We start from the raw sequence: 25,732 nt of genomic DNA, 5'->3' as shown, positions 1-25,732 counted from the left end.
ACAAAATAAGTTTCAATTTGCTGAAAGACCGTTCACAGCTTGCAATTGAAACTGGTATTGTTAACAAAATTTGTAGAAAAATTCGCAGATTGGGTAAAACGTCGTCTCCAAAAGACACAATAAAACCAAGAGGAGCCAAAGGAGTTTCTGGTTGACCTACAGTTCTGTTACTGAGCATTTTGCAATCTCCAATTTCGGTGAAAAGTTCGTGGCCATTGTGGTCAGTGTCGAAGAAATTTGCAAAATCTGTGCAATCTCGACGAATTGTCGAAAACGGCATTGGGGTCTTTTAGAACAGTATAATATATTTTATGTAATAACTCTACCGCAAAGTACGGTACTTTGACAACAACGAAATACAAAACCACGTATTTCTCAAAACATGTATTAACATCATTCAACCAAATTCCGTTTCCATTTGTCTCCAGCACAGAACTAATATCAACTTACATCGGAGTGCGCAGGCAAGAACTTAACGATACAGAACCACGTAATTAACCCGGTGCATTTTGTTACCTAACGTTACCAAATCAAATTTTGCTTTGTTTCCCGGTCAGATTTTTTGGCCATGTAATTACGATGGAAATCTCACCGTGCGCGAGCTATGTGCGTGATGACGTCGGCAGTCGTAAGTGGTCTGACCAAGTGTGCACTTTGCCAGGTACTAAGACTAGATGTCTGCCGCCGGTGCGATCTTGCTTGTGACCGTTTTTTACTCTTGTTGTGAAATTTTTGCAAGCCCCATTTTGGCGCCTCTGTACCTTGGCGCCCGGGGGCATATGTACCCCACTGCCCCCCCCTAAGCTACGCCTCTGGTAACAGGTTAGGGTTAGGCGATAATTTTTTTCCAATTTCCTTATTTTAGTCCTATTATCAGTTCGAAGACTAGCCAAGAGCCTCCCGTAGTATTTATACCTAAAATTATGGCATAACCCTAACCTAGTACACATATTACATTCCGATGTCCGCCATCTTGGTTCGCATACTTCGGGAGCCCCTTAAAACCAGTATTTTTAATAAGTATACGAATAGCTCACAAAGTCCAGGGGGTTCATATGGAGCACAGAGCTATTTGGCGAGGCCGTGGTTCGCCATTTATTAGGCTTTCGGCTTTCCTCTCCCCCTGGATAAATACGTAAGTCCCATGTTATATCAATGAATAAATACAGCAATAACCGCACCCCACGTGACGACTGATTCATATTCTGTTCTGTAGCTACGTTTTCTGCCTAATAGATATGTATTCCCAATATGCATATGCTTATAGTTAGTATGCTTTCAACGTATCATACTTCGAAACCCAAAACCGAACACGAATCGAAAATTTAAAAGTCTCAATATGGCCAATTTCGCACTCGACCCAGCTGAAACAACGGATTTTCGCAGAGAACGATGTGCTTTCTTCATATGCAACCATTTAGCTGGACGACGTAAAAATGCAGGGCACTTGGAAGTTTCCATTCATTGTATATATGCTCATTGGTGCAAGTGAAGAGTGTCCCAACTTTCCGTCATGATCTTTTTTTTGGGGTTCGATATTTTTTGTGTCCGAGCTATCAAAACGTTGAAGCTATTCAGATACGAAAGAGTATATATAGGCATATCAGTGTGGTTATGAAATATTAACTTTTAATATTTGGATATCACGTAGGACTTGACTTGTTTCTGAGTTCCATAGCTTAGGTCCATTATAACATAGGGCATGCTGGCTCACATATTTACTCATAAAGGGTATAAATAAATTTGAAAATCTATTAAAATCATAAACTTCAAATTTTATTATGTCCTCAACCTTGAGTATATTTAGCATTTTATAGTAGTGTTTTACACTTCCACGTTTACTTTAAGACCATTCCTAAAAAAATTATTACAAATACTCAAATACAATTTTGAGACAAGTGTTTTATTTCCATGGAGCCAGACTGAGCAACAATATCAGATATTGCTAAGTAGTAATGATTGAAACATTGCCAGTAAAGCTGGTTGATTGACACAGTGGGATACTTTGGCAGCAACTGCCAAGTTTATTTTTGTTTTACTAATAATCTGTACTATTTGTGATTTCCATGACAGATTCTCATCGAAGATAACTTCTAGGAATTTTATTTTTTTCATTCTTTCAATTTTATTGCCATTGCGCAGCATTGGTCTTGTATAACTAACACTTTTGTGCTTGCTTGGATGGAATAATACATATTTAGTCTATTTAGCATTGAGAGATGATTTATTAATCAACATCCAGTTGTGAAGTTCTTGGTTTGCAACTGTGAATAGATCTTCCAGGTTATCCCCAGTAAGAATCAAATTGGTGTCATCAGCAAACATGATTGACTCAGAGGATTTCAAACACCTGGACATGGCATTAATGTAAGCTAGAGAAAAAAATGGGCCAAGTAAAGATCCTTGAGGAACTCCGTGCTTCATGGCACAAATATTAGTAGAGAATGAATTGTCGTATTGCACAACTTGTTTCCGGTCTTGCAGGTAGCTCCTGATCCAATCTAATGAGAGCCCTCTTATTCCATAGTGATAAAGCTTACTCAAAAGAATGGAATGGTCAATGGTGTCAAAAGCTTTTGAAATATCAAGAAATATTTTAATAGAGTGTTGATTGCCTTAAAAAGCCTTGGTTAGCTTATGTACCAAAACATTAGCAGCCATAGCAGTGGAGTGTTGCTTGCGGAAACCAAACTGGTGCGAGTGGAATACATTGTGACATTCTGATATACATTATTTTTTCGAGTATTTTAGAAAACGATGGTAGCAGACTAATCGGTCTTTAGTTCCCAAGATCTGAGACAATATCCTTTTTAAAGAGAGGAAGAACTTCAGATGTCTTGACGCTTTCAATGAATATTCCACTGGATAGCGAGGGGTTGAATATATGGGCCAGAATATCAATGATATGTTCTGGAACATGTTTCAATATTTTGAAAGGAATGCCATCGATTTCAAAACTTGATTTGGGCTTCAGCTCGCGTATACTGTTTCTGATTTCTAGTAATGTTGTTGCTCTTGAAAACATAGATGAGAATTCTTTCTTCTTCCCAAGCTATGAAAGGTGGTTTTTATCACAGCTAGCTGGTTGATGTATAATATCAAGTAAGCTTTGTGCCATTTGGGAAAAGTGTTCATTAAATTTATTTACAATTTGTGTACTACTGCAGTCAGGTTCAACAAAGGGACAAGAATTAGTTTTACCAATTAGCTCATTAATTGTTTTCCACACTGCCTTGATGTTGCCTTTGTGTGAGGCAAATTTAGACATATAATAATTTAATTTCCATTTTTTGAGTAGCCGACCATAAAGGTTTCTACATTCATTGTACTGTAATTTGTGCTTGTCATCAAAATTTTTATTAGTTTTCTATATAGTTTTTGTTTGACTTAGCAGAGTTTGCGTAACTCAGTATCATACCAAGGTTGGTTTATTCAGTTTGTTTGTTTTCGGTATAAAAAAGATAAAGAGTAAGCAGCAGAGAATCAAAGCATGTGTTGGGATCCTGGATGCTGTTGAAATCATCAATATCAATAGAGTCCAATCTATGCATAAAAGTATTCAAATCGGATGAGGTGAACTGACGATGGAGTGTTTCAATTCTATTTTGAATTTGCTTTTCTAGGAGAGAGCATTGTACAATTGGCAGATGGTCAGAAATACTATTTTTTGTCATATACATTTGTCCAAATGTGGTCTATACTAGAGATGTACCGATGTATCGGTATCGGCAATATCGGCCATTTTTCGGTATCGGCCATGTATCGGTATCGGTTAGATTAAGGCCGATATTTCCGATATATTTACCTTTTTGATATGGTCCAGAATGTTTTAAAAGATAAGTTGGAATACTACTTTTTAATTTATTTTTTGTCTGGAGAGATCGTGAGCTATGAGCCATACATGTCCCTACCCCCGCGAGAGAATATGATTCACGTATTTTTAGCTATTTTCGCTGTCAAATTTTTATATTAAATTTTTTTAATATTACATAGTAATTATGAAGAAATATATCAACACGGCACATAACAAAAAGCAATTAGGCGCCCAGTTTTAAATCATACAGTGGAATTGGGGTCCTTATTAGCGGCACATGGACTTTTGGCACGGGTATAAATTCTGACTGTTTGTCGTCAAGTACGAGTGTCATTTAGTCCAACGACATCGATAAACTAAATTCCGACACAATTATCCCTCTACGCAGATATTAATTTTTGTTTAACAACACAATTTCTTTATAGATATATTGACATGACCGCCTAGCCCTAGAGGGCCTAGAGTCCTAGACTGTCTCAAATATATGATAGCAATTGCATAATAATATAAAATAGTAAAGTAAAAAAACATCCTCGACGGTTATAGGTAGGCCTTCTTTTGGTCGGTGCTGATTGATATTCTTTCATGTTGGCTTTGACTTATTGTGTCGACGATTACGATTAGCCACGAAATAAAATATTTAAAAAATGCTTTTAATTTGAACGTAGGACGGCGGCTCTAGAATGTGTGAATGATATTCGATATTCTCTTAAACACGAATAACGATATTCGAAGGTCGCGATATTAACATTAAATTCAAATTGGACATCCCGGCTTATGAGTTTTCTAATTGAACACCGAGATTACTAGCGTTACTGTACAGTGTATTTTAATCAGTTGAAGCAAACACCAAACATTAATTTCATATTATGTGATATATCATTTTTCGATCTGAAATAATGTGTACTATGAACAACGCTCAAAGACCATTGTTTTAACCTGTCTGCCCTACACAGCACACTAATTAAGTAATATTTACATAGTATCGGTATCGGAATATCGGTAATATCGGCCTTTTTGTAGTATCGGCGTATCGGTATCGGCTTTTTTAGCTGGTATCGGATCGGTATCGGTATCGGCGACAAAAGTGGTATCGGTACATCTCTAGTCTATACAGGTAGCAGAGCTTGAGGTTATTCTGGTAGGACAGTTTATTAAAGAATAATAGGCCATGCTGTGCATAATATCAACAAATTAGCTGGGATTAATATTAGACTCATCAAGAAGATTATACCTAAAATCACCCATTATGTAATTATAATTCGACAGGTTCATCTTAGAAAGGACTTGAGACAAAAAATTTCGAAAGTCGGCATTGGTCAATTCGTCAGTGAGTGGTGATCTATGGATAGTGCCGCAAGTTATTGTTTTATTTTCTAATGATATATCAATAAAAATAGACTCAAAAACCTTTTCGGACATGATGGTAAGATCCCTGCAGACAATGTATTTTAAATCGTTTCGAATGTAGAGGCCAACACCACCGCCTTGATGATGAGATCTACTATTAGAGATGAAGCCATACCCATCTAATGAGTTGAAGTGGCCATTTGTACCAGATACAAGCCATGTCTTATTTACAGCAATTACATGTGGCTTACAATTCAATGAATTTACAAGTGCTTCAGATTTTTGTGTAGTTTTTAAAAGAGGCTAATAATCTAATATTGATTGAGAGAGTCATGAAACCACTTAGTTTAAGACTATCATTAAATTTTAGGTCATTGACTTCATTGGACAAAATATATTTATTTGAACAATTGTACATGAATACTGTGTCAATGTTCTTCAAATCATCAGTATCAGTATTGACTGGGTCAAGAAACATTTGGTTAAGGTATTCAGGATCAAGAATTTTATTAAAAGCTATGAGACCAGAATAATTCAGATAGTTCAGAAAAGGGTATGTATTCTTTTTCACAAATGAAACAGCACCAAGGTATTTCTTCAGCTTCAAATTCCAGGATTTGTTATTGTGGGCCAGAAATATTGGTACATTTTAAATGTATCCAAGTAAAGCAAATGTTTTCGTACAGATTTGTGGCAGTTTCTGCATGGGTATTTCAAATTATGTTAAATGGTGGAGGCGAAGTAATAAATAACAAAAATATAAAAACGTAGAAAGTAAGACAAAATCTAGAATGCAAAGTTTCCGGGTGCAAAGCTTATGGTTAGTAAGTACTAACCTATTTAACACTAAGAAACAACACCAAGATGCAAACAGTGTGCCTATTTGCTAGGTCTCACTGAGGAAGCAGCAGCCCTGGAGTACAGGGGACGGGAGAGAATCTTTATATTAATTAAACAAGATATTACTCGCCTTCTATCAAAGTAAGTGTATATAGTCCCATTCAGTGTCGACACCTCATGCTTCCCGATAGCATCCTTGGCAGCGGCGAGAAGCTTGAGCCTATTCCGGGTCAAGGACTCTGTTATGGACAAACCGCTGCCTTTCAGATCTTTCTTCCAACCTTATATTAGATTATTTGTTTCTGGAATAGAGGACTTGCACGGGTCACGTGTCTTTGTTTACTGGACGGCAAAAAAATAAAAACGTCCAGCTGGCTCCTGTCAGTTGCAAGTAGGATTATACGTTTCCGTTTGGTTTGGCTGTTGAAAATGGTTATTTCGTATTGTTCCGTTGGCTGTACGTATAGTCAGAGTTGCCATATTGGCTTTTTTCAAACGCGTTTGGCGTCAGAATTTCCGTTTGGCTTTTTTCAAGTCTATTCTAGTGTCTATTATTGATGATCATCATGTCAATCATATGAAATACAATATTTAGTGTGTAACAACTGAACAATAGCCTATTACATGTACTTATTAGCTACTTAACATTAGCATTTCCTGGAGCATCAATTTCCTTGTTTGTTACATTAACTCTTAACCCTACCCAATAAGAAATAATTGCAGTTTCTGCAGCTGCTCAGGCAGGGTTGTAAACATTGCCTCGTTTTTATAGTTTTGCGTGTTATTTGTCAGTTTTACGTTCTGTTTCCAAAAAATAGTTGTATAACTTAATTTTCATTATGCCTGATATGATTTATGTGAGCTTTAGTTTAATTCTGCAATTGCACTAACGATGTGATTAACTACGCTTGAATTACTGAATTATATATCAGTGGTCCACCTGTGAGCGGCAGGGGGTTAGATTATTTTTTAATAAAATTGATGGTTTATAAATTTCGAAAGTAAAAAAATATTCAATAGAAAAGTACGATATAGGGAGAATTTTTATGGTATATCACAAGTTTAAGTAGAAATATGTAGGTATATTGCATACTGACAGACTGAAGCGGCACCCATCATACCCACTCATAATCATCACAGCAAATTTTTTACGTTTACTCATTTTATCTCTTATGAAGTTCCAGATCTAAACTAAATTCAAAGTTTAATTTACTGGTTTATTCATTTATAAGGTTAAAAATAAGGACAAAAACATGTCCTAAAACAAAGACCTTCAAAATAAGGACGTTGTGGCAGCCCTGATTATAGGTCAAGTGGAGAAAAAACTTCTGTGAAAGCTACAATACTTGAGATGGAGTGAGACCAAAATGCTGTGCTAGCGTTTTTTTTTTATATATAAACTGCAAAGTATTCATTTTCGTCACCACTTTACCTACATCTGACCAATGAGCATATATACAATGAGTGGAAACTTGCAAAGATTTGCTCATTGTGGCATTGTTCCCTGCATTTTTACGTCGTCCAGCTAAATGGTTCGTTGCATATTAGGAAAACGCATTGCTCGCTGCCAAAATACCTTGCTTCAGTCGAGTCGGGTGCGAAATTGGCCGTATTAACTTGACTTGAGGTCTTTAATTCTTCAATACATATTTGATTTTGGGTTTCGAAGTATGGTACGCTGAAAGCATACAACTATGAGCATATGCATTCAACATTGTTCATTCTTTGTGGAGTTTTTGGTAACTTTACAGATGGAATAAGTCCGACATTCAGCTTTTTCTGTTTCACAACTGTAATACAAAAAGGTACTCTTGAAGTATGTAAACCCAGTTGGTAGACACCGGAACCGTTTGTACCAGGTTAGGGTCTACTACATACAAACATTCCCAAGCTTTTCAAGCCGCACCCCCTTTTTAGAATTTATTAAGTCTTGCGCCCCACCTCAAAAATAATTAGCTAACAATAATAAGCTACAAATAACAGTTGTAAGGCGTAAGTATGTTTTATTGGAAAAACATGCGGAAAATACATGGATGGAACAAAATAAATGACAAGTTTTGATATGCAAATATTTACAAGTTTTGATATGCATAAAATTAGCCAAGTCCAGAAGTCAGTATTTTAAACTAATAGAGAGAGTTTATTTCGTTCGTCAAACCATGAACATATATAAATTATGATAAAAAAAAAAAGATGCTCAGGTGTTTGACTGGGAGACAACGTTACAACATTTCGGGTCATTTAACAGGTTCGGTGTTAAATTCTTCAATACCTCTCATATACCTTATTCACTATATACATTATTCACAAGAATTTTTGATTTGGAAAGTACTAAATATTCATGTTTTGTCCTAAGATCATCATTTATTCAGCTGATAAGTTGACATGTATTGCATATCAACTGCATAAAATGGGTTAGCGAGGATACCTATTATTTGGAAAATTTGTCTACTAAAAATGAATGTAATAGGACATGGATTTTTTATAAGCAAAGATGGGGAAAATTCTATTATTATAGCACTTTAATTATAAACATTTGATAATAGTAATGAAATCATGAGTAGATTTCTTTATACACTATAATTTGAACACATCAAATTATAATACTTGATTATGACTGGCAAGTGATTTGGAGGATAGTAACACACAATAATACATGATCAGGATTTGACCCTTCTCCAGCAGATATATATATGAAAAGTGCTCATGTACATATTCGGCTACAGAGCACGTAACATAGAATGAATTTTAAGGCGAAATATTGATAATATACTGAAATAGCAATGATACCCAATAGGTTATTTTTAAATAAGTATTACCGGTACTAAAAAATAAATAAAGTGCTCATATACATATAGGTAATTGGATACAGAGCAAGTATCATAGAATGAAATTTAGGGCAAAAAACTGATAAAATACTAGAATAGCAATTATAATAAACATTGTGATACTTTTAAGTGAAGTATTACTAAAAAATAAATAATGTGGTCATGTACATAGATATTTGGATACAGAGAAAGTGTCATAGAATGGAATTTAGGGCGAAATATGGATGCAAGTATGATAAACAATTTGATATTTTTATAAAAAGTGTTACTAAAAAATAAAATAATAGATTATGGAGTTCCAGCAAGTGTGCTCATAACAAATAAAAAGATAGCAATTCATTTACTACAGTGAATTAAATTCATTACACATTACTACTTGCTATAACACAGCAGGCACATGATACTCATCGTGTTTTGAACTTTTTTAAAGGTTTTGCTCGCTCTCCAGAACTCTTTATTTTTTATTTGTTTGTATTGTCAGATTGTGGACTTTTCAAAATAAACTATCTATATCAATGAATACAATATCCCAGGTCCCCACTTGGCTGGTTCATATTCTGTTCTGTAGATAAGTTTTCTGCCTAATAGATGGTATGTATTCCCAATAAGCATTACAGTATGCTCATTCGTTCACTCAATGAGTGATTTTGATTACGGTAAAATATAGAATAATATATATAATATAAATATGTTCATATTCCATTTTGCATCCATGATCCATTATTTATTTTGTTCAATTCCAGTAGTAATCCATACCATAATTAGGTTATTTTAATAAATGCATTGATATAAAACAATGAAAATAAAATTAGTAAATATAAAATACATATCATAAACATATAATTTTCTTTTTAAAATAATGCTTTACATAAATTTTTCAATTCCCTCTCAAATGGGTTGTTTCTTCTTTAATTCTCTATATTTTTCTACATATTATGGCCATTTTTATCTGCTTTTTGAGAAAGGCAAAATGTGGTGTTTTATAATTTCTTATGGTCAAAATTTTATATCTCACTATTGATTACAAAAGTATAATTGCATCCAAATCAACAGTATCTATATGACTATATAAAGGATCGTTAAAATTAAATAATATGCAAGAATCATATTGATAACAAAATGTATTTTAATCAATTTTAATATTTAAAACGAAATCTTCATAAATATTTTTTGTAAATTTACAATACATGAACATATGTGAAACAAACTCAGGTTCTCCATTACATAATACACACATTTCATTCCCTGTTATTCTTCCAATTTCTTGCTTTTGTTTTCAATGGCAAGATATCCCAGAGTCATTTATAGTTAAAATCAGTATTTTTAATAAGTAAACGAATAGCTCCAGAGCCATGTGATTCATATGGAGCACAGAGCTATGATTGGGAGAGGCCGTGGTTCGCCATATATTTAGGCCTTCTTTTCGGCTTTCTTCTCCCCTTGGATAAATATGTAAATCCCATGTTATATCAATTAATAAATACATAAATAACCGCACTCCTCTCGGCGACTGGTTCATATTCTGTTCTGTAGATACGTTTTCTGTCTAATAGATATGCATTCCCAATAAGCATATGCTTATAGTTGTATGCTTTCAGCGTACCATACTTCGAAACCCAAAACCAAATATGTATTGAAGAATTAAAGACCTCAATACGGCCAATTTCGCACCCGACTCGGCTGAAGCAAGGGATTTTGGCAGCGAGCAATGCGTTTTCTTAATATGCAACGAATCATTTAGCTGGACGACGTAAAAACTGCAGGGAACAATGCCACAATGAGCAAATCTTTGCAAGTTTCCACTCATTGTATATATGCTCATTGATCTGACTGACATTTTTTGCAATGCATCGCATTTTTGATGACTTGCTTTCTTTCGACAAAGAGGTGGTCACATCATCCTGGTCATTTGCAAGACAGACTGTGTCTTCATTTTCACAATTATTTGTTCATTTTTATCGAATCTCTTCGTCCTTCAGCATATATTTCGATCAGTCATCAATGAACAGGGCTAGTTTTCGAGCTGTGATGCAGGAGCGTCGTCGTCGTTAAGCATCTAGTCTGAACTAAACCAACCGTGACGCCCGCCACTTGGAGGTGCAACATCTCTTTTGTTTGTTTATTATACGGCGAGCAGAGTTGGACAACTAGTAGTAGTATATATTTACGATTAAACAACCAACATCGCGCAATACAAATTACACGTACCGTAATTAACAGTCGGCCTGCTTTGAGACTAAAAGGGTATTCCCCGATTGAGCGTGCTAAATTGAGTAAAAAGATAGAAAGAATGGCTTTGGTGCCGGTACCGTAAGATGCTACGGGAGGCGGACAACTCGACTACAGAGATTTCTATTGAGTTATTTCTATTGAGAGTTGTAAGAGAATTACAGGATATCGAGTTGACTTTAGAAGGCAAATGTATATTAGTAAAATCAAAGGTATTGCCGCAGTTTCTATATTTATCAAAAGTATTTCCGATGCCGAATTTTAGAGGAAAAAGGGTGAATGACATGGTGGAAAAATTTGTATTCAATGGAAGAAGCATACTGAAAATAGGGAATTTGTGCAAGCCAAAAAATTTGGGGGGTTATGATATTATTAACATACCCATTTTTACAATGTGCATGTACATAATTAGTGTCTTGGAATATTATAAAGTTAGAGAATGTGATTATAATGAGGATTACAATCATATTTGTATGTCCTTTGTTGAATACAATATTGGACAACAATTTAGTACATTTTGGGGGATTAGAACTAAAAATACATGTTTACATAGATTTTGTCCTCAAAGTGAGTGTAGATTAATATTAGAATTTTTAAGAAAACATAACATAAGTAGTACAGATATAAAAAAAGGTATGCATAAAACTATTTATAAAAAAATTGTTATTTCTATGACTGGGGATAGATTAATTTTTCTACGCAATTGTAATTTAAATATTGAATGTGAGAATATTCATAATGATATTTTGGCAAACTATATGAAAACCTTTAATTTCAAGTTAATGTGGGATATTATACCAGTAAAAACAAAACCTGGAATAAGAAATATAGCAGGAAATGAAATGTGTGTGGTATGTGGAAAAGAACCAGAATTTGTTAGCCATCTATTTATGAATTGTGAATATTTTGATTATGTTTTTGATTTTATGGAAAATACTGTTAGGAAATTAAATAATGCCAGACCAAAAAAAATTATGAAACTTGTGTTTTATTGGATTTAAGCTATTTGTTACATTCCAACATTACAAGACGAGATTTAGATATTATTGTTTATTTAATTTCAATCACTAGATATAAAATATGGATACAAAAAAATTCTGTTATATTCGAAGGTAGTCCCCCTAATCAGCACCTAGTTATCAAACAAATGAAAACTGCAATCACTTACACACTCAACATTGAAAAAAATAGAAAATCACCAAATTTTGTCAGAGAATTTGAAATACTAAGGAATTGTATTTGAACTATAAATCAAGTGTGTATAAATTTAGTATGTATAAAAATGAACATGTTTAATATATTTAATTTTTTACTTTTATTGTACATAATATAACTCAATATACTAAAAATTGATGAATTGTATGCCGATGCGATCAACACCTCGTCCTCAAACACTGATGGAATGGACATATGAAAAATAAATATTGGATTATTTATCTTATGATTGCTCGAATGGTTATATACTTTTTGTTATAATTTATTATTTTATCCCATTGAAAAAAAAAAGAGATTTCTATTGAGTTGTTCGTCTTTCCTCATATTGCAAGTAGGCCGCGAGCCGAGGCCCTGAAAAACGCCTAGAAAGTGAGTTTCGTAGCGCACATCTGGTAACTATATTTATTCTTCAGTTTTGTATCAAAATGAACATACTGAACGCATTACAGCTTGTTCCCACTAACGGAAGTTGCACATTTTCTGTAAATCAGCCTTCAAAAATCGTGATGCAAAAGTTGGATATCAAGGGGATTCCCCGAAAATCAATGATCATAGGCTTAAAACGACAGAGCATGGAACGTCGCTTTCATTTCATATATGCCATCGAACGCATCAATTTTTTATGCGATAAGATCACAAATTATCTCCTTAGCACAAAAACACAAGTTAATCGGTTAAAACCCTGGTGCTAAATTCGATATAAGGTGGTTCCCAGAAAATCAATAACCATAGGTTTACAATACAGCAAAAGAACTTTGCAATTCAAGAGCCCAGCTGCATTTAACACTAATATATTTCTGCAGCGTTTTGTCTGACCAAAATCAAACTCCCTCGCACAAGCAACAAAGAACGGTATAAGATGTTGCATTTATTTTATAAAAGCCATCAAGCGCATTTATTTTTATGCAATGAAGTCACAAAAACACTAATAATGAAAAAAGAGAAATTGACACTGAAAAGTCAAGAAAATTGAATGAATGAATGACACTATCACATATCTGTAAGAATCTAATAAATTATAATTTCAATATCTAATTCATTTTCATCTATCTCGGTTTCGAAAATCGACTTTTCCTCTATTAGTTCACACTGGTTTTGGCAGTCAACACAAAAACAAAATTCTGTACAATTGAGGTTGTTTTTGGCACATGTGCATAAATTATTTTGGCACCTATTCTTCTTGCACTTGCAGTTTGCCAACTCAAGAACTGATTTGGGGGCTGGAAGTAGATCCATCCATTTAACTTGCAAAACGCCATCATCAAGAACCCATCCATGGCCAATAGGTGAAGGAATAATTGGCTTTGGTTCTAGGCAAAGGTGATGAATTGCTGCCTGGTAATTTGCCCTCAGAACATGCTCCTTTAGTGAATCACTGTTGGGTGGAAGGGTGTGATCCATGTGTTTGCCTGTTTTGAAAAGACGTGCCCTGGCATCGTTTACATTTTTCATATTCTCTCCATACAGCGAGCAAACAAATTCCTCAGCTCTATTCATTGATGCCTCGTTAACGTCAAAAGATCTTCCTAGTTGAGCAAAAAACTCAATGAATTTTGACTCCTCCAACACCAGTTTGATGGGCTTCACTTTTCCTTTTCCATAAAAGGAGGACACGCTATCACAGCCAGTGAATGCATGTGCTCCTACCATAGCCATTGGAGCCGATGGGTGGATTTGGCTCAGATAACAATGTATGGCACCAACATCAATAACCCGTCTACCTTTGGCAACGCCAGTTTCAAACCAAAGAGAACAACCCAAATTGTCATATTTTGCAATGCACAGTATGAGCACGTCCGTGTCTGGTGACTGGATTACTATAGAGTTGCAAGAGTTAGCGGCAAACTTAGCGTGAAGCATTAGACGGGTGTCAGCCTCTTCATGAGAGCATTCCAATTCATCTACTGTTGCAATTGTTGGAGTATGCGATGTACTAGCAAAGCAAATTTTCAGACAAGATTCCGCATAGCCGATAAACAGTGTGAAGTCAAGACTTTGGACATTCTGACTCCAAGATTTAATAAAAAATTCCATCAGGAGCTCCTTGTTTTTTCCGCAGGATAAGTACTTTTTCCACTGGAGTGGTATCCTCTGGCTCTCTGAATAAATTTCATTTTCTCTTGTTTGGCAAACAGCTTGATGCTTAGCCCTCCGATGTCTTTCTGCGTTCTTAATGCTTATTGAGGGGTACCTATCCATTACAAGATGCACAACCTTTGCACAACTTTCCTGGGCAATTTTCACCAACTTCAAAAGGTATAGTGCGGCAAGATCTCCAAATGTTTTGGGAATATTCCTGTGGTTGATGCTTTGTAGAACAGCCATTGCATCTAGTATCCAAACTGATTCGGTTGGTAATCCTTTAGCAATAGAAGATGGTATACTTTCGCAGAGGTAATGCATCAGTTTTGCTTTGGATGTCCTCATTAGGCCTCCGTCTGTGTATGCCAACGACAAGGGCAAAGGGCCAAGAGAGTATTTGAGCAAATCCTCAATCTTGATACCTCTCTCTCTTCCTATGATTGCAAGACGCGCCATCAGATTTCTTTCAGACTTTAAATCCATCTCCTTTTGACTGCATTTGGTCTTAATTATTTTTCCAACACTTGAAAACGATTTTAATTTCAAATTACTTATAGTATCATGAAAACTTTTCTTGTTTGATAAAAGCCGATCTTTGCAGAACTGAGTGAAGCAGAATCTTCCTCTCTCTTCAGCAGTCATAATATCACTGGCAATTACTTTGGGAACTACGACTCCTGAAACAATATGTATAAGATCCTCAGATTCACGTGAGAAGGGGTTTATAAAACCTTCCATACACTCAATAATGCGACAAATGGCTGATTCTTCTCGTACAGAATGAGGTTTATCAAGATCTTTCCTATCACGCCCTTGCGAGTCTCTCCCAGCATACCCAAAGCATGCCTTTGTTATTTGTGCCCTTTCTGGGTGTGATAATATCCACCTCTGAGAAGCACCTTTGTTGAGGGTGAATCCTACCATTCCACCTTTCGTTTTTGTATCTCTGTTGCACGTTTGCTCTATTGCCATATCGCATGCAACTTGTGAAAATCCATAGCGTGCTTGTCTCTGAACCACAAATTCTCCATTTACAAACATGTTATGAACATCTGGGTGGGTCTCTTGAAGAGACATCATCTCAAGATAATATATTGGTAAGTATCGGGCATATTTGTTGCGGTTAGTGATGAACATCCATGGACACATGGCACGGACAGCAGACAAATGCAATGCCCAGTTCCCTTCTTTTGTGGCACGCAGAAAAAGAAGAAGAATTTCAATCATCTCAAGGTAAGAAGACCAGAACCTGAAAGTTGGGCATTTTGATTTTGACTTGATAAATCCAACATATTTCTGGTACACAGTGTTGTACTCAGGTGAGACAGCAACTTCTGCATACATATGCGAAGGGAAATGTTCTTTCAAGTCAGATATGACTTTTTTCACAAGATTGTAATCAGTTTCTGAAATTTCCTCTAGGAAAGACTGCCATCTAAGACGATGAAGAGCTTCATAAATCAGCTTGTGGCACCTTACGCTTCGATTATAATGATGTCCACTTAGCACCCCAGTGAGAGAACCTTCTGCACAAAGTTCTGCTTCGATGATTATATCACGAAGGCCTGCATCGCCAAACCACTTACCTATGCAAGCTAAGTAAGTCATAGCAGTGTGAAATTCACCAAGTCGAAGAACGGTTCTGTTTTTAAATAGTTCCGTCTGCCACCGTATTGTCTGAGCCTTAGAGTAAATAGCCTGATCGAAAACAATTACTATTGTCTGCAACTTGAGTTTATCTGCAATCTGAACACTTCGTTCCAGGACAGTCAAGACTGTGTCCATTTCTGTAGGGCTTGCATCAATTACAGGCAAATATCCCACAGATGATAAAAGGGGAACATTTTGCACCAGCTTTGTATTAAATCCTGTCCATGTAGGAAAAAAAGATTCTCCGCTGTCCCCTGGAATCCTTGTGAGAATATAGGCCTGGTCAAGCTTTCGGGCATATTCCTGTACCACAAAACTGCATCTAGTTGTCACTACGCTCTCATCAATCTGTTGCGGTGCGGCTTTCTTTTGTCCACGATATGCAACTAGACCAGAAGATGAAGGCTGAAATGAGCGTTTTCTATCACGTGAAAGTCCTGCTGTAGGTTCCAAATACCCAGATACTTGTTCACATTCAGGAATAGTTCTCTGTACTATTATACCATTAGTATTATGAGTGGTGCCCTTTCCAGTAGATGTCTCTTCCCCAAAATCGTTATTATCCCACACAAGCGTCACAGGCCGATTTGATTTGATACATGATGGAATAGAGATGGGACCCTTCAGCTCTTGTAAGGTGGCCAGAGCAGTGTCGTATTCTAAAACAAGAGTATTGGACACACAGTGCCCCAGACCGTTGAGGAGGGTAATCAACGAGGCTGATCCAGTCAAATGACGGACTGCCATAGCAAGTGACATGTGCTTGGGCATGTGCATTCTTCCGCCCTTGGATAGGTAAACAATATCCTGGCAGATGGAGTAGATTTTTTTTGACATTCTTTCTTCTACTTCTACACAAAAAGGATCAGAGATTAACCCAGTAATCCAACTAATAAATTGAACCAGCAACTTTGGTACAGATTTTTTCACTGCATTATCATCGAAGTGCTCTGAAGTGGGAGGCCAGTGTTGAAAAGAAGGGTCATGGTCATTGATAACATTTCTGAGATACATCGCAGAAGCAAATATTTGCTGTGGATTAGTTGCAGGAGGCGCGGATGGTTGCGAACATGTTGGTTGCTCATTCTCAGAATCGTCTCCCATTTCTGCCTCCGAAACAGTGTATGTGACAGTATGATCGGCAGTGTTTTCTTTTTCTTCAATGACATCAACAACTGAAATGGTATCCACGAACACCAGATCACTGCACGTCTGCTCTTTGGACCGTATAAATGCAAGTTGTGGAAATTTTTTTTTTAAACGCTCTTTCAAGTTGGAGGTACGATAACCAGGAGAATCAAAAAGCTCAAACTGTTCGATGTATCTCTTGAAGAGGGTGTTTAAGAATGTTAACCGAAATATCTCCTTGTTCACAATTATCCTTGGTACAATAAATTCTTCACAAAACATTTTGAATGCAGTAGCATACCGCGTATCCACAGACCCTGACTGTTCTATCTTTCTTCTCATGAAGCGAGTATAGCCTTGGTAGCAACTTGAATGGTACCGGACTTCGGATGCAACCGGATCAACATCCCGTAGTTGGAGTAGTAAAATCTGAAATTGATACAATCAACATGAGCTAAACGAGGAATATAAAAGCTTATCAATGAAACATTATCCTGGTGACTAGGGCTGTTCAAAATCGAATACTTTTTTGATTCGAATCAAACCGAATATTTTTCTCGAATCGAACCGAATATTATTGTGCAATCCTAAATTTGTCTCTATTGCACAATAAAAACTTCCTCTTCGATATTGTGATAACGTATGTGCAGTTACATTCAAATTATTGGTAATATATTGCATAACTATGTTTCCAGAGTTATAAAAGGAGATCACAAGCCTCTTTGAACTGGTCAAAAAATAGGGGTTCGAATACTATCAAGTTTTAAGAGTTTGAAATTGCACGAACTCTCACCGTTAGGGTATTTACTCACTTTTAATGGATTCAGTTTTAATAGGGCATGCAAATCCTGTTATCATTGGTATTACTAACTCAAGAATTCTCAACTCAATGGTCGTGAGGCGCATTATGTACCATATTTTAGTGATTCGCAAATTGGCCGAAAAACGCTTCGAATAGTATGCAATTCTATTCGATTTCGAATAATTGATTCACTTGGACAGCCCTACTGGTGACTACACCACAATAATAACTGATGGATGTAAAGGTTGATATTTCAAACTCACCTCATCTTTTTTTCGCTTTGCTGCTTCGAGAAGGCATCCTGCTTCCAATGTCTGACACCGAGTAAGTTTCTCTAATACTCTCTTCCCAGTCACCTTATTGCGTTTAAATCTCGTAATTCCACATATAGTACACTTTACGGAAAAAATATGCGGTCGTTCAATCGTTCTCAAACCCTTTGTTGGTATAGAAGAGCGTAGCATCTTTTTAGGCAGTGCGAGTGTGTCAGGATCAAGCTCCTCGGCTAAAACAAATTATTCATTTTCAATTACCAAATTGTCCGCTACTCACGGTCTGTCATCACATTTTAGTGTAAGTATAAGTTTATTTAGACTCCATAATCAGCATGACTGGCAATAAAATGATTTGTAAAAACGAATAAATAAAAACTGGTCTTGAAATCAGGAGAGCAAACAAAACCTCAGACAAGATTTAGCGGTACCGGTAGCTAAACTGATGCAATTGTTATGATTCTCATATACCTTTACGCTTTTCCTTGTGACTTTTTCTTCGACCCATTTTATTTTTACATGTATAGCGCTGATAGCAGCAGCGATGGTAGCCTGCATTAGGTGGAATGGGTGGAACATTGCCACTTTCTTCTGAAGTGAAGTATCTAAAATGAGGAAGAAACGCATATTCTGAACAACATGAGTGTTTTTCGACAAATAAAAATACCACTAAACACTGACTAAAACCACTCATACATAATGCATTTTATCTCATGTACGGTACTACAGTCATGTAGTGTTTGCATAAAAGATTATGTGTACACTGAATCTCGTTAAATCACACAGTCCCTGCCCTGCATACATATATATTTTAAAACATTAACTGTCATTGTATAAGTCAATACAGTGATACATGAATTCTCACCTTTCAATCACTTCGAACGCTACATCTTTTTCAACTCCTGCATGACTTATCTTTGCTGCCCAGGCCTTTGTCGACTCTATAAATTTAGACCAACTGACATCAGTAAAATTGGTCACTTTCCCCTCGTTCTTACAAACATGCATCACACAAACGGCCATTATTTTTCATTCAAATATACTGTAGTCTATATTAAAGGGTCTGCTGAATACTCAAGAATCGTCAATAAATTAATTCTAAACCTTCCATACAAGCATGGAAATATCTTTGTTTGTTTGTGATGCCGTAACTTTATATCTTTCTAGGTCTAGTCCTCCTTCAGTCCTTGAAGTTGCCCTACAAGCCTATTTAACAACTAAAATTGCTATCCATGGTAAGAATCTACGAGTGTATAACACCTTACTTATACTTTTTAACACCGTCTTAGCATAACTCAATTAATAATAACTAAAAAAACGATGCAAAGGCAACCGCACCCAACCTAACACAAGACTGAGCGATAAAACTGAGATTCATCCGCACGCGAACAGCTGATTGAAAGTTATGTGTTACGTCACGCAGAAGTCTGCGTTCATTGGCCAATGTTGCCGGAAGAGCAGAGAATATAGGACAGATGATAGCACATATTTCTTGTAGTAAAAGTGTTTTTTCCGTTAAATGTGCAACTTTTGGAAATGGGAACAAGGCATTATTAGTTACTGAATTTCTAAGGAACATTTTAAAATCATTTTCGGTTAGTTACCTTATGTGCGCCACGAAACTGAAAGATAAATGGCCTCGGCTCGCGGCCTAAAGTTGTTCGCTTAGAGAAAGGAGATAGACATACCGGTACAACAATACGCTGTGATCGCAACACAGCTGCATTTACAGAAATTGGGTCTGGTATAGTTTAGTACGGTACCACATGCACTTCTAGTTGGCCTGGCTCAACAATTTTTGAAAATGCCAATCCTAACCCCCACCTGACTACCGTTACGTCACCGAAAAATTACGTCATTTCGACGTCACATTGGCGTAATGAGGCCCACCAAAGGATGCGGGTCGTTTTCCCGTCATAACGATCACGATAGGAGAGAGATCGCCGGCGTTAGCAAGTTCGTTATCAGCGGCGCAGAACGAAAATGTCAGGTGGGGGTTAGGAATAACATATTCAAAATTCGTTTTGATACGCCAACTGGAAGTAGGCCTAATAGACCTTATTCATTAAAAACCCATCCTACGCGCAAAAAGAAAAGTGATGTAAAAAAAACAATTTTAAAATTAGCTCTTATGGGGAATGTGATCACCAGAGCAGAAATTGGCATTTTTTGGAATTTTCTAGATATCTTTCATTGTATACGTGAGCAGTTTTGACGATAGAATATTTTTTACATCTTTTTTGATATTTTTATCATAATAAACATGGTCAAGATTTTTGATAATCGTTCATTGAAATTTTAATGAGCGCGGTGTTTTCGATGACGTCATTCTCACTAGACCATGAGATTCTGCCAACGCGTCGTGCTCTGTGGGATATGCGCTCCAACTGCTTGTGATAACAGAATACCGGTACCGGGACCACAACTGGCGTTCAACGAAAGACCTATTTTGTTTTTTATTGGATGTTATATATTTCATGAATTCCATGTAACTATGTACATTTCTGGTAAACCTTTCAAAATCCAATGGTCTAACTCAGTCCATATGTTGACACCATGTACCTATCCCAAAATTGGTGATGTTCAGGGCTGGATTTAGACCATGAGAGGCCACTTCATATTCATATCTGAGCTCAGAATTTCTCTCCAAACAACACCACATTTAATTGCTTGAAATTTAAAAATATGAGCGCATTAAACTTTTCATTCTCCCCATTCGATGGTGTGAATTTTTAATTAAAAGAATAAAAATTTACTTGAGGCAGTTTTGCTTCCAATTTATTTGAGCAAACAACCGCTACAGCCATACTTTAACATAGAAACTTCCAGCAGAATGCGCATACCGGTAATAATAATTTCCCTTATTATGATGCAAACGACGCAATAATGGCTGTTTACAGTGTGGTTGAAACCAGTTGTGTACAGAATTTTCTACTCTGAAAAGCTTGACATATATATGTACTTTTCGTAGAGTTTAAATTTGTCAAGTTTTCGAAAGAATTACAAACTTCGAAACCGAATTTCGAGGCTCTAGGTTTCAGCCTGCCTAGCCTATTGGTAAATCCAGCCCTGGTGATGGTCCCATGGCAGATTGAAATAAATGGTTTTCAACATTTATTAGCAAAGATAGATATTTTAATTAAACATATAGTTCAACTTAAAGCATGTATAATGATATTATAAATATATGTCCCATTATTACATGGACTACATTTTTAACCGAATCCAAAAATATTCCGTAACTTAGTCAACCCTTCCTCCAAGGAGTTTTTGTTGAATTGTTCAAACATCCTAATTAACTGTTAATCTTCATAGCGAACATGGGGGGCAGCTGACTGTGATGGTTGTATCGCTCCCCAGTCTGTATATAATTTTTATTGATTCAATGCTTGTATTCTGGTTGACAAAATAAATCTCTCTCTGGTAATCAGTCATGTTTTTTAACCTAGATAGGAGACCGGTATTGTACCATTATATGTTGGAGATATTTATCTTTTTTGTATACTGGTACCGTACAATCCTGCATATTGGCCAACATTTTTCTTCGTAGGCCTATTTCAGTATTTACTAAATAATTTAGTTTTCACCTCTTGCAGACTTGGTACAGTACCGGTAGTTTAAATAATACTTCAGCATGCCTTCAGTAAATGATTGCTAGCTGTACAGGTATAAATGCGTAAAACCAGTAAACAAACGTGATAGAAATGGTACGGGTTATAGATTGTCAATGTTAAACGCTTCCAGTACCGGTACCGTACCCAAAGCGACATTAGCGCCACATTTGCAGCGTTTGGTACGGTTCTGAACTATACTGGACCCCAAAAATTACTTACCAGGTACACGACTTGCAGTCAATCATATGACAGGTAGATGTAGATGTCGCAGAATAAAGCAGGCTGCATTTAATCCATACTACAAAAATGATTTGTTTGTTGAAAATTAATTCTTGCCGTTACCGTAAAAGCAGGTAACTTCGGATGGCCTGTAACTTCGAATGAAAATTTTAGTTGTTAATATCCCGACTAAATTGCGTCATATTGTGCTTCTGGCAGTTTCTATAGTGAGTTCTTATATATCTAAATCTGTTATCATATTCAATCGCGCAGTTTAATTTATTTTTTAGTAAAAAAAAAATCAAGTTTCAGCATAAAATTGACTCTCTTTATATGTTCTCAATGTTCCCGATTTCAGTGTCTGCAGATTGTGCAGGGCCTCGCAAAGCTGTCATGCACTTTGACGATCTTCTAAAGTGCTGCACTAAGTGCCGTGCAGCACCTGAAATTTGAATTTTTATACATTAATACTGAAATACATCCAACAAACATATTCTGACAACAAATGTTTCATTTTAATAGCATATAATTTCAAACTATCCATTTGTAGGCTTCACATAGATTTATCTGACTTTTCCCTTGTTTAGCATTACATACAGCCTCACTTACCTAGCGCCCTTGCTATTTCTGTACTTTTGATGGCATCTTTGATGCATAGTTGTAAAGTGTGAGCAACGAATGTGATGCAGCCATGTTCAGCTTGTAAAATTTTACACGCAGACACAACATTTGCCCCATTGTCCGTAACTATTGCAAATACAGAGGAAGGGGGGACAGAAAAATTATTTAGTTCATCTAAGATGTAGGAGACAAGTAGACCTGTCACAACAAAATGTGCAGTAACGGTTATGTAAGGTTCCATCCGGATGCTTGTCCATGCATCTGTAGTGATTGATATCACATTCTGTTCTTTTAAATTAGACACGAGTTTGCCCTTGTATTTCGAATATGTGGTTTCAATTAAAGCTCGACCGATATCACTTTTGGGCACCGATACCGATATATCGGCCAACTAGTGACCGATAACCGATATCGACATACCGATATCTACAACCTGAACCCTACAGTAAATACAAATAGAAAAAAAAAACATTCCGTTTCAGTCAATTAAAAGTTTATGTTGAAAAATAAAGCAGTCCTACACAGTGCTTGCATCGTTAATAAAAGTTTCACAGCAAATAATAAGCACACACATTAATGCACAAAAGAAAAAAGGCAGTCAGTAAAAAGCTTATAGAAGTCCATTTTGATCCATACAGTAGTAGGTGGGAGTAGGCTTGCACGTAATTTACGGAATTATTTCGAGTTACGGAAGGGAAGTTACAAATTACGTAAAGTCGTAATTATTGGTCGAGCTGTTTCGCGTTTGAAACGTGCTACTTCCAAGCAGTCAATTCCGTCGATTGTAGAAAATGAAAGTTTAACAAGTAGAAGAAGTTAGAGTTCCGGTATTCGCAGCCGTTTCGAGCCGGCATGACGCGTTGCCACCCCGTTTGAGCGTTTGATTTCACGGTCAAAACGATATTATTATAAGCGTTATCACCGTAACGCAATTAACACCGACAGACTTTTTTGTCTTCACGATTTGGTATCTTTTTTATTCGGCGCTGATAATGATAAATAAGAATGTGTGATAGTTGATTGTAATTCCGGAAGGCTTATTTTTCTTTCTCTCCGTGAAACAGACACGAGACGAATTTTACCGCCGCTATAAGCGCTCAAAAGGAGAGAAGGCTAGGCTACTTTCTTTTCCCGACTCAATCACTTTTATTAATACAAATCACAGCGCATTAAAAAACAAAATAGAATTTATTAGCATTAATTTACAAAGAGTTACGGGTAAGAATTTATCGCCGGCTAAATAATTAATATTTAGGCCGCGAAATGATTTGATATAAAATAAAGCTTGGTACTCGGAATATCGTCAATAATTCAGCATCAATAATTATTATAAAATGCTGACTAGGTAGCAAAGTCGGATAATGTAAAAAACGGAGCAATAACAGGTATAATCAAACGAGAGAATACGCTTGTCGTTGATTAATAACTTAGAAACCCGAAATTTTTATTCAATACGAAAGTCGATTTTAAAAAAGGCAACTATCGTTTCATAAATATCCGTATACCAGTGTCGGTAAATACGGTAATGATAAAATTGATCGCATAAAATTGGGACGGTTAATTTGCGAAGGTGATAAAGGAAAATCAAAGCCAACACAATAAAACAAGAAAAAAATCAGTATAAATTTAATTTGAATTCACTCCTTGGTATTTGTCTTTAACATCTGTCGCCGGCGTGTAGTACTGTCGGTAATATGAAAACCAAACTTCGATGTCCCATTCGGAAAAGAAGTGGATTCAAATGGTTTTTATGATAGGTTTAATCGTGTGAAAAATATTGCAATTACGGGGTCATTACGTAATCAATTTTTCCGTAATTACGGAATTGATTTTTGTCGATTACGTGCAAGCCTAGTGGGGACGCAAGATATTCGAAGGCGAGGATTTTGCGCCGCACGAAGAGATAAAAGAGAGAGAGAAATATAGAAGAGAACTCTCTGTTCATTGAAAGGCAAAATGAGAGAAGCAAAAAAAAAGAAAACGCTCGGCCGCAGATATTTCCCGGGGAAAAATACTCATTTTTTAGAACGTGGAAAAGCGACTAACGCTGATATGATATATCGGCAAACACGGAGCTCTAGTTTCAATCTGTTTTCCAAAAAATGTTCTCCCTGGCATCTCGTACCCCGGCTCAAGGTTTGATGTTAGATTTCTGAAATGCTCTCCCTCAACAATATTGATCGGTCTCATATCCCCTATTATAACTTTGTCTATATGATCCAGTCTTTGTCTGCTAATAGATGTTGATTTGAAAAAAGGATCAAGTTTTTTTTGTTTTGTTCCACTTCCACTACTTTCAATCACTTGGCTTGCTGCTAAGCTGAAAGTAAAATATATAAAATATAAACAGCAGCTACATCTTGCACATGTAGTAAATTTTTTGCTGGCTTGACCTGCTGTCAAGCTTTATTGATTAGACAATATGACATACAGGGGACAATTGTCTCTGACAAAAATTTGCCTGATGCCTGGCCTTTGGCTAGTAAAATATGAGGGATGGGTGTCACAACTGTCAACATCACAACTAAAACAATTCTAACTTTTGTAACAGCTTCAACTAATATAAAATTAATTCTAATTACTGATTTCAGGATTTATCTGTTAAGTCCTGCCAGTATGTTAGTTAAGCATACTATTGCTTATTTCATTTCCTAGATTCGGACAGATGAAACTCTTATTAAAAAAAAAGTTTTGGCTTACTTTGATGTATGTGCTGTATCAGTGTTGATGAATGCATGCCTTCTTCTGAGGTGGTTCAAAAGATTGCCAGTAGACTCGCAGTATGACAACTTCTCTTTACAGAAGTTGCAAATCACATATGTATATCCCCCCTCTTTTGACGGGCGAGAAAAATGCTCCCAAACTACAGAATTAGGGCGTCGTCCCTGCCGCCTGGGTATTATTTTTTTAAAGCTACTACTGATATTAGACATTCTGAATAAAAAAAATGCATTTCAAATAGCCATATAATTAAGTAATACTAATAGGCTACCGCTGACTGGCCAGTGAGTTGTAACAGCAGCGCACGGCACCGGTATGCGGTACCGGTACCTCCAGTCTGACAACAA

At 36.3% G+C, this 25,732-nt stretch overlaps 3 protein-coding genes across 3 annotated transcripts; all 3 read right to left on the bottom strand.

The window, feature by feature from the left end:
• Positions 1–13,270: 13,270 nt before the first annotated feature.
• LOC120332986 (uncharacterized) lies at positions 13,271–19,510 on the bottom strand. The gene is made up of 4 exons (XM_078116053.1): positions 19,076–19,510; positions 18,682–18,815; positions 18,202–18,443; positions 13,271–17,565 (listed from the first exon to the last, which is right to left on the bottom strand). Exons 1-4 carry the CDS (start codon positions 19,231–19,233, stop codon positions 13,285–13,287), a joined length of 4,815 nt encoding a protein of 1,604 aa, XP_077972179.1. The 5' UTR covers positions 19,234–19,510; the 3' UTR covers positions 13,271–13,284.
• A 2,578-nt stretch (positions 19,511–22,088) lies between these two features.
• LOC144427298 (uncharacterized) lies at positions 22,089–23,613 on the bottom strand. The gene is made up of 2 exons (XM_078116272.1): positions 22,653–23,613; positions 22,089–22,485 (listed from the first exon to the last, which is right to left on the bottom strand). Exons 1-2 carry the CDS (start codon positions 22,903–22,905, stop codon positions 22,373–22,375), a joined length of 366 nt encoding a protein of 121 aa, XP_077972398.1. The 5' UTR covers positions 22,906–23,613; the 3' UTR covers positions 22,089–22,372.
• On the bottom strand, positions 23,607–25,662 carry LOC144427296 (uncharacterized). The gene is made up of 2 exons (XM_078116270.1): positions 25,365–25,662; positions 23,607–24,984 (listed from the first exon to the last, which is right to left on the bottom strand). Exons 1-2 carry the CDS (start codon positions 25,595–25,597, stop codon positions 24,687–24,689), a joined length of 531 nt encoding a protein of 176 aa, XP_077972396.1. The 5' UTR covers positions 25,598–25,662; the 3' UTR covers positions 23,607–24,686.
• Between the last annotated feature and the right edge of the window lie 70 nt (positions 25,663–25,732).

Source organism: Styela clava, chromosome 9 (assembly GCF_964204865.1).
Source record: "Styela clava chromosome 9, kaStyClav1.hap1.2, whole genome shotgun sequence".
NCBI classification, from domain to species: Eukaryota; Metazoa; Chordata; class Ascidiacea; order Stolidobranchia; family Styelidae; genus Styela; species Styela clava.
The sequence above is the reverse complement of the archived record's forward strand: the minus strand, read 5'-3'. Positions and strand labels throughout refer to the sequence as shown.

What these genes read in the sequence shown, in the direction of transcription:
- LOC120332986 (XM_078116053.1), bottom strand. Translation starts at nt 19,233, where the DNA reads ATGGCCGTTTGTGTGATGCATGTTTGTAAGAACGAGGGGAAAGTGACC. An exon ending in TCACAAGGAAAAGCGTAAAG is followed by an intron (nt 18,444 to 18,681) that starts GTATATGAGAAT and finishes AATTTGTTTTAG; the next exon opens with CCGAGGAGCTTGATCCTGAC. An exon ending in CAAAGCGAAAAAAAGATGAG is followed by an intron (nt 17,566 to 18,201) that starts GTGAGTTTGAAA and finishes TATCAATTTCAG; the next exon opens with ATTTTACTACTCCAACTACG.
- LOC144427298 (XM_078116272.1), bottom strand. Translation starts at nt 22,905, where the DNA reads ATGGAACCTTACATAACCGTTACTGCACATTTTGTTGTGACAGGTCTA. An exon ending in AGAAATAGCAAGGGCGCTAG is followed by an intron (nt 22,486 to 22,652) that starts GTAAGTGAGGCT and finishes TTCAAATTTCAG; the next exon opens with GTGCTGCACGGCACTTAGTG.
- LOC144427296 (XM_078116270.1), bottom strand. Translation starts at nt 25,597, where the DNA reads ATGTCTAATATCAGTAGTAGCTTTAAAAAAATAATACCCAGGCGGCAG. An exon ending in GATACAGCACATACATCAAA is followed by an intron (nt 24,985 to 25,364) that starts GTAAGCCAAAAC and finishes TTTTACTTTCAG; the next exon opens with CTTAGCAGCAAGCCAAGTGA.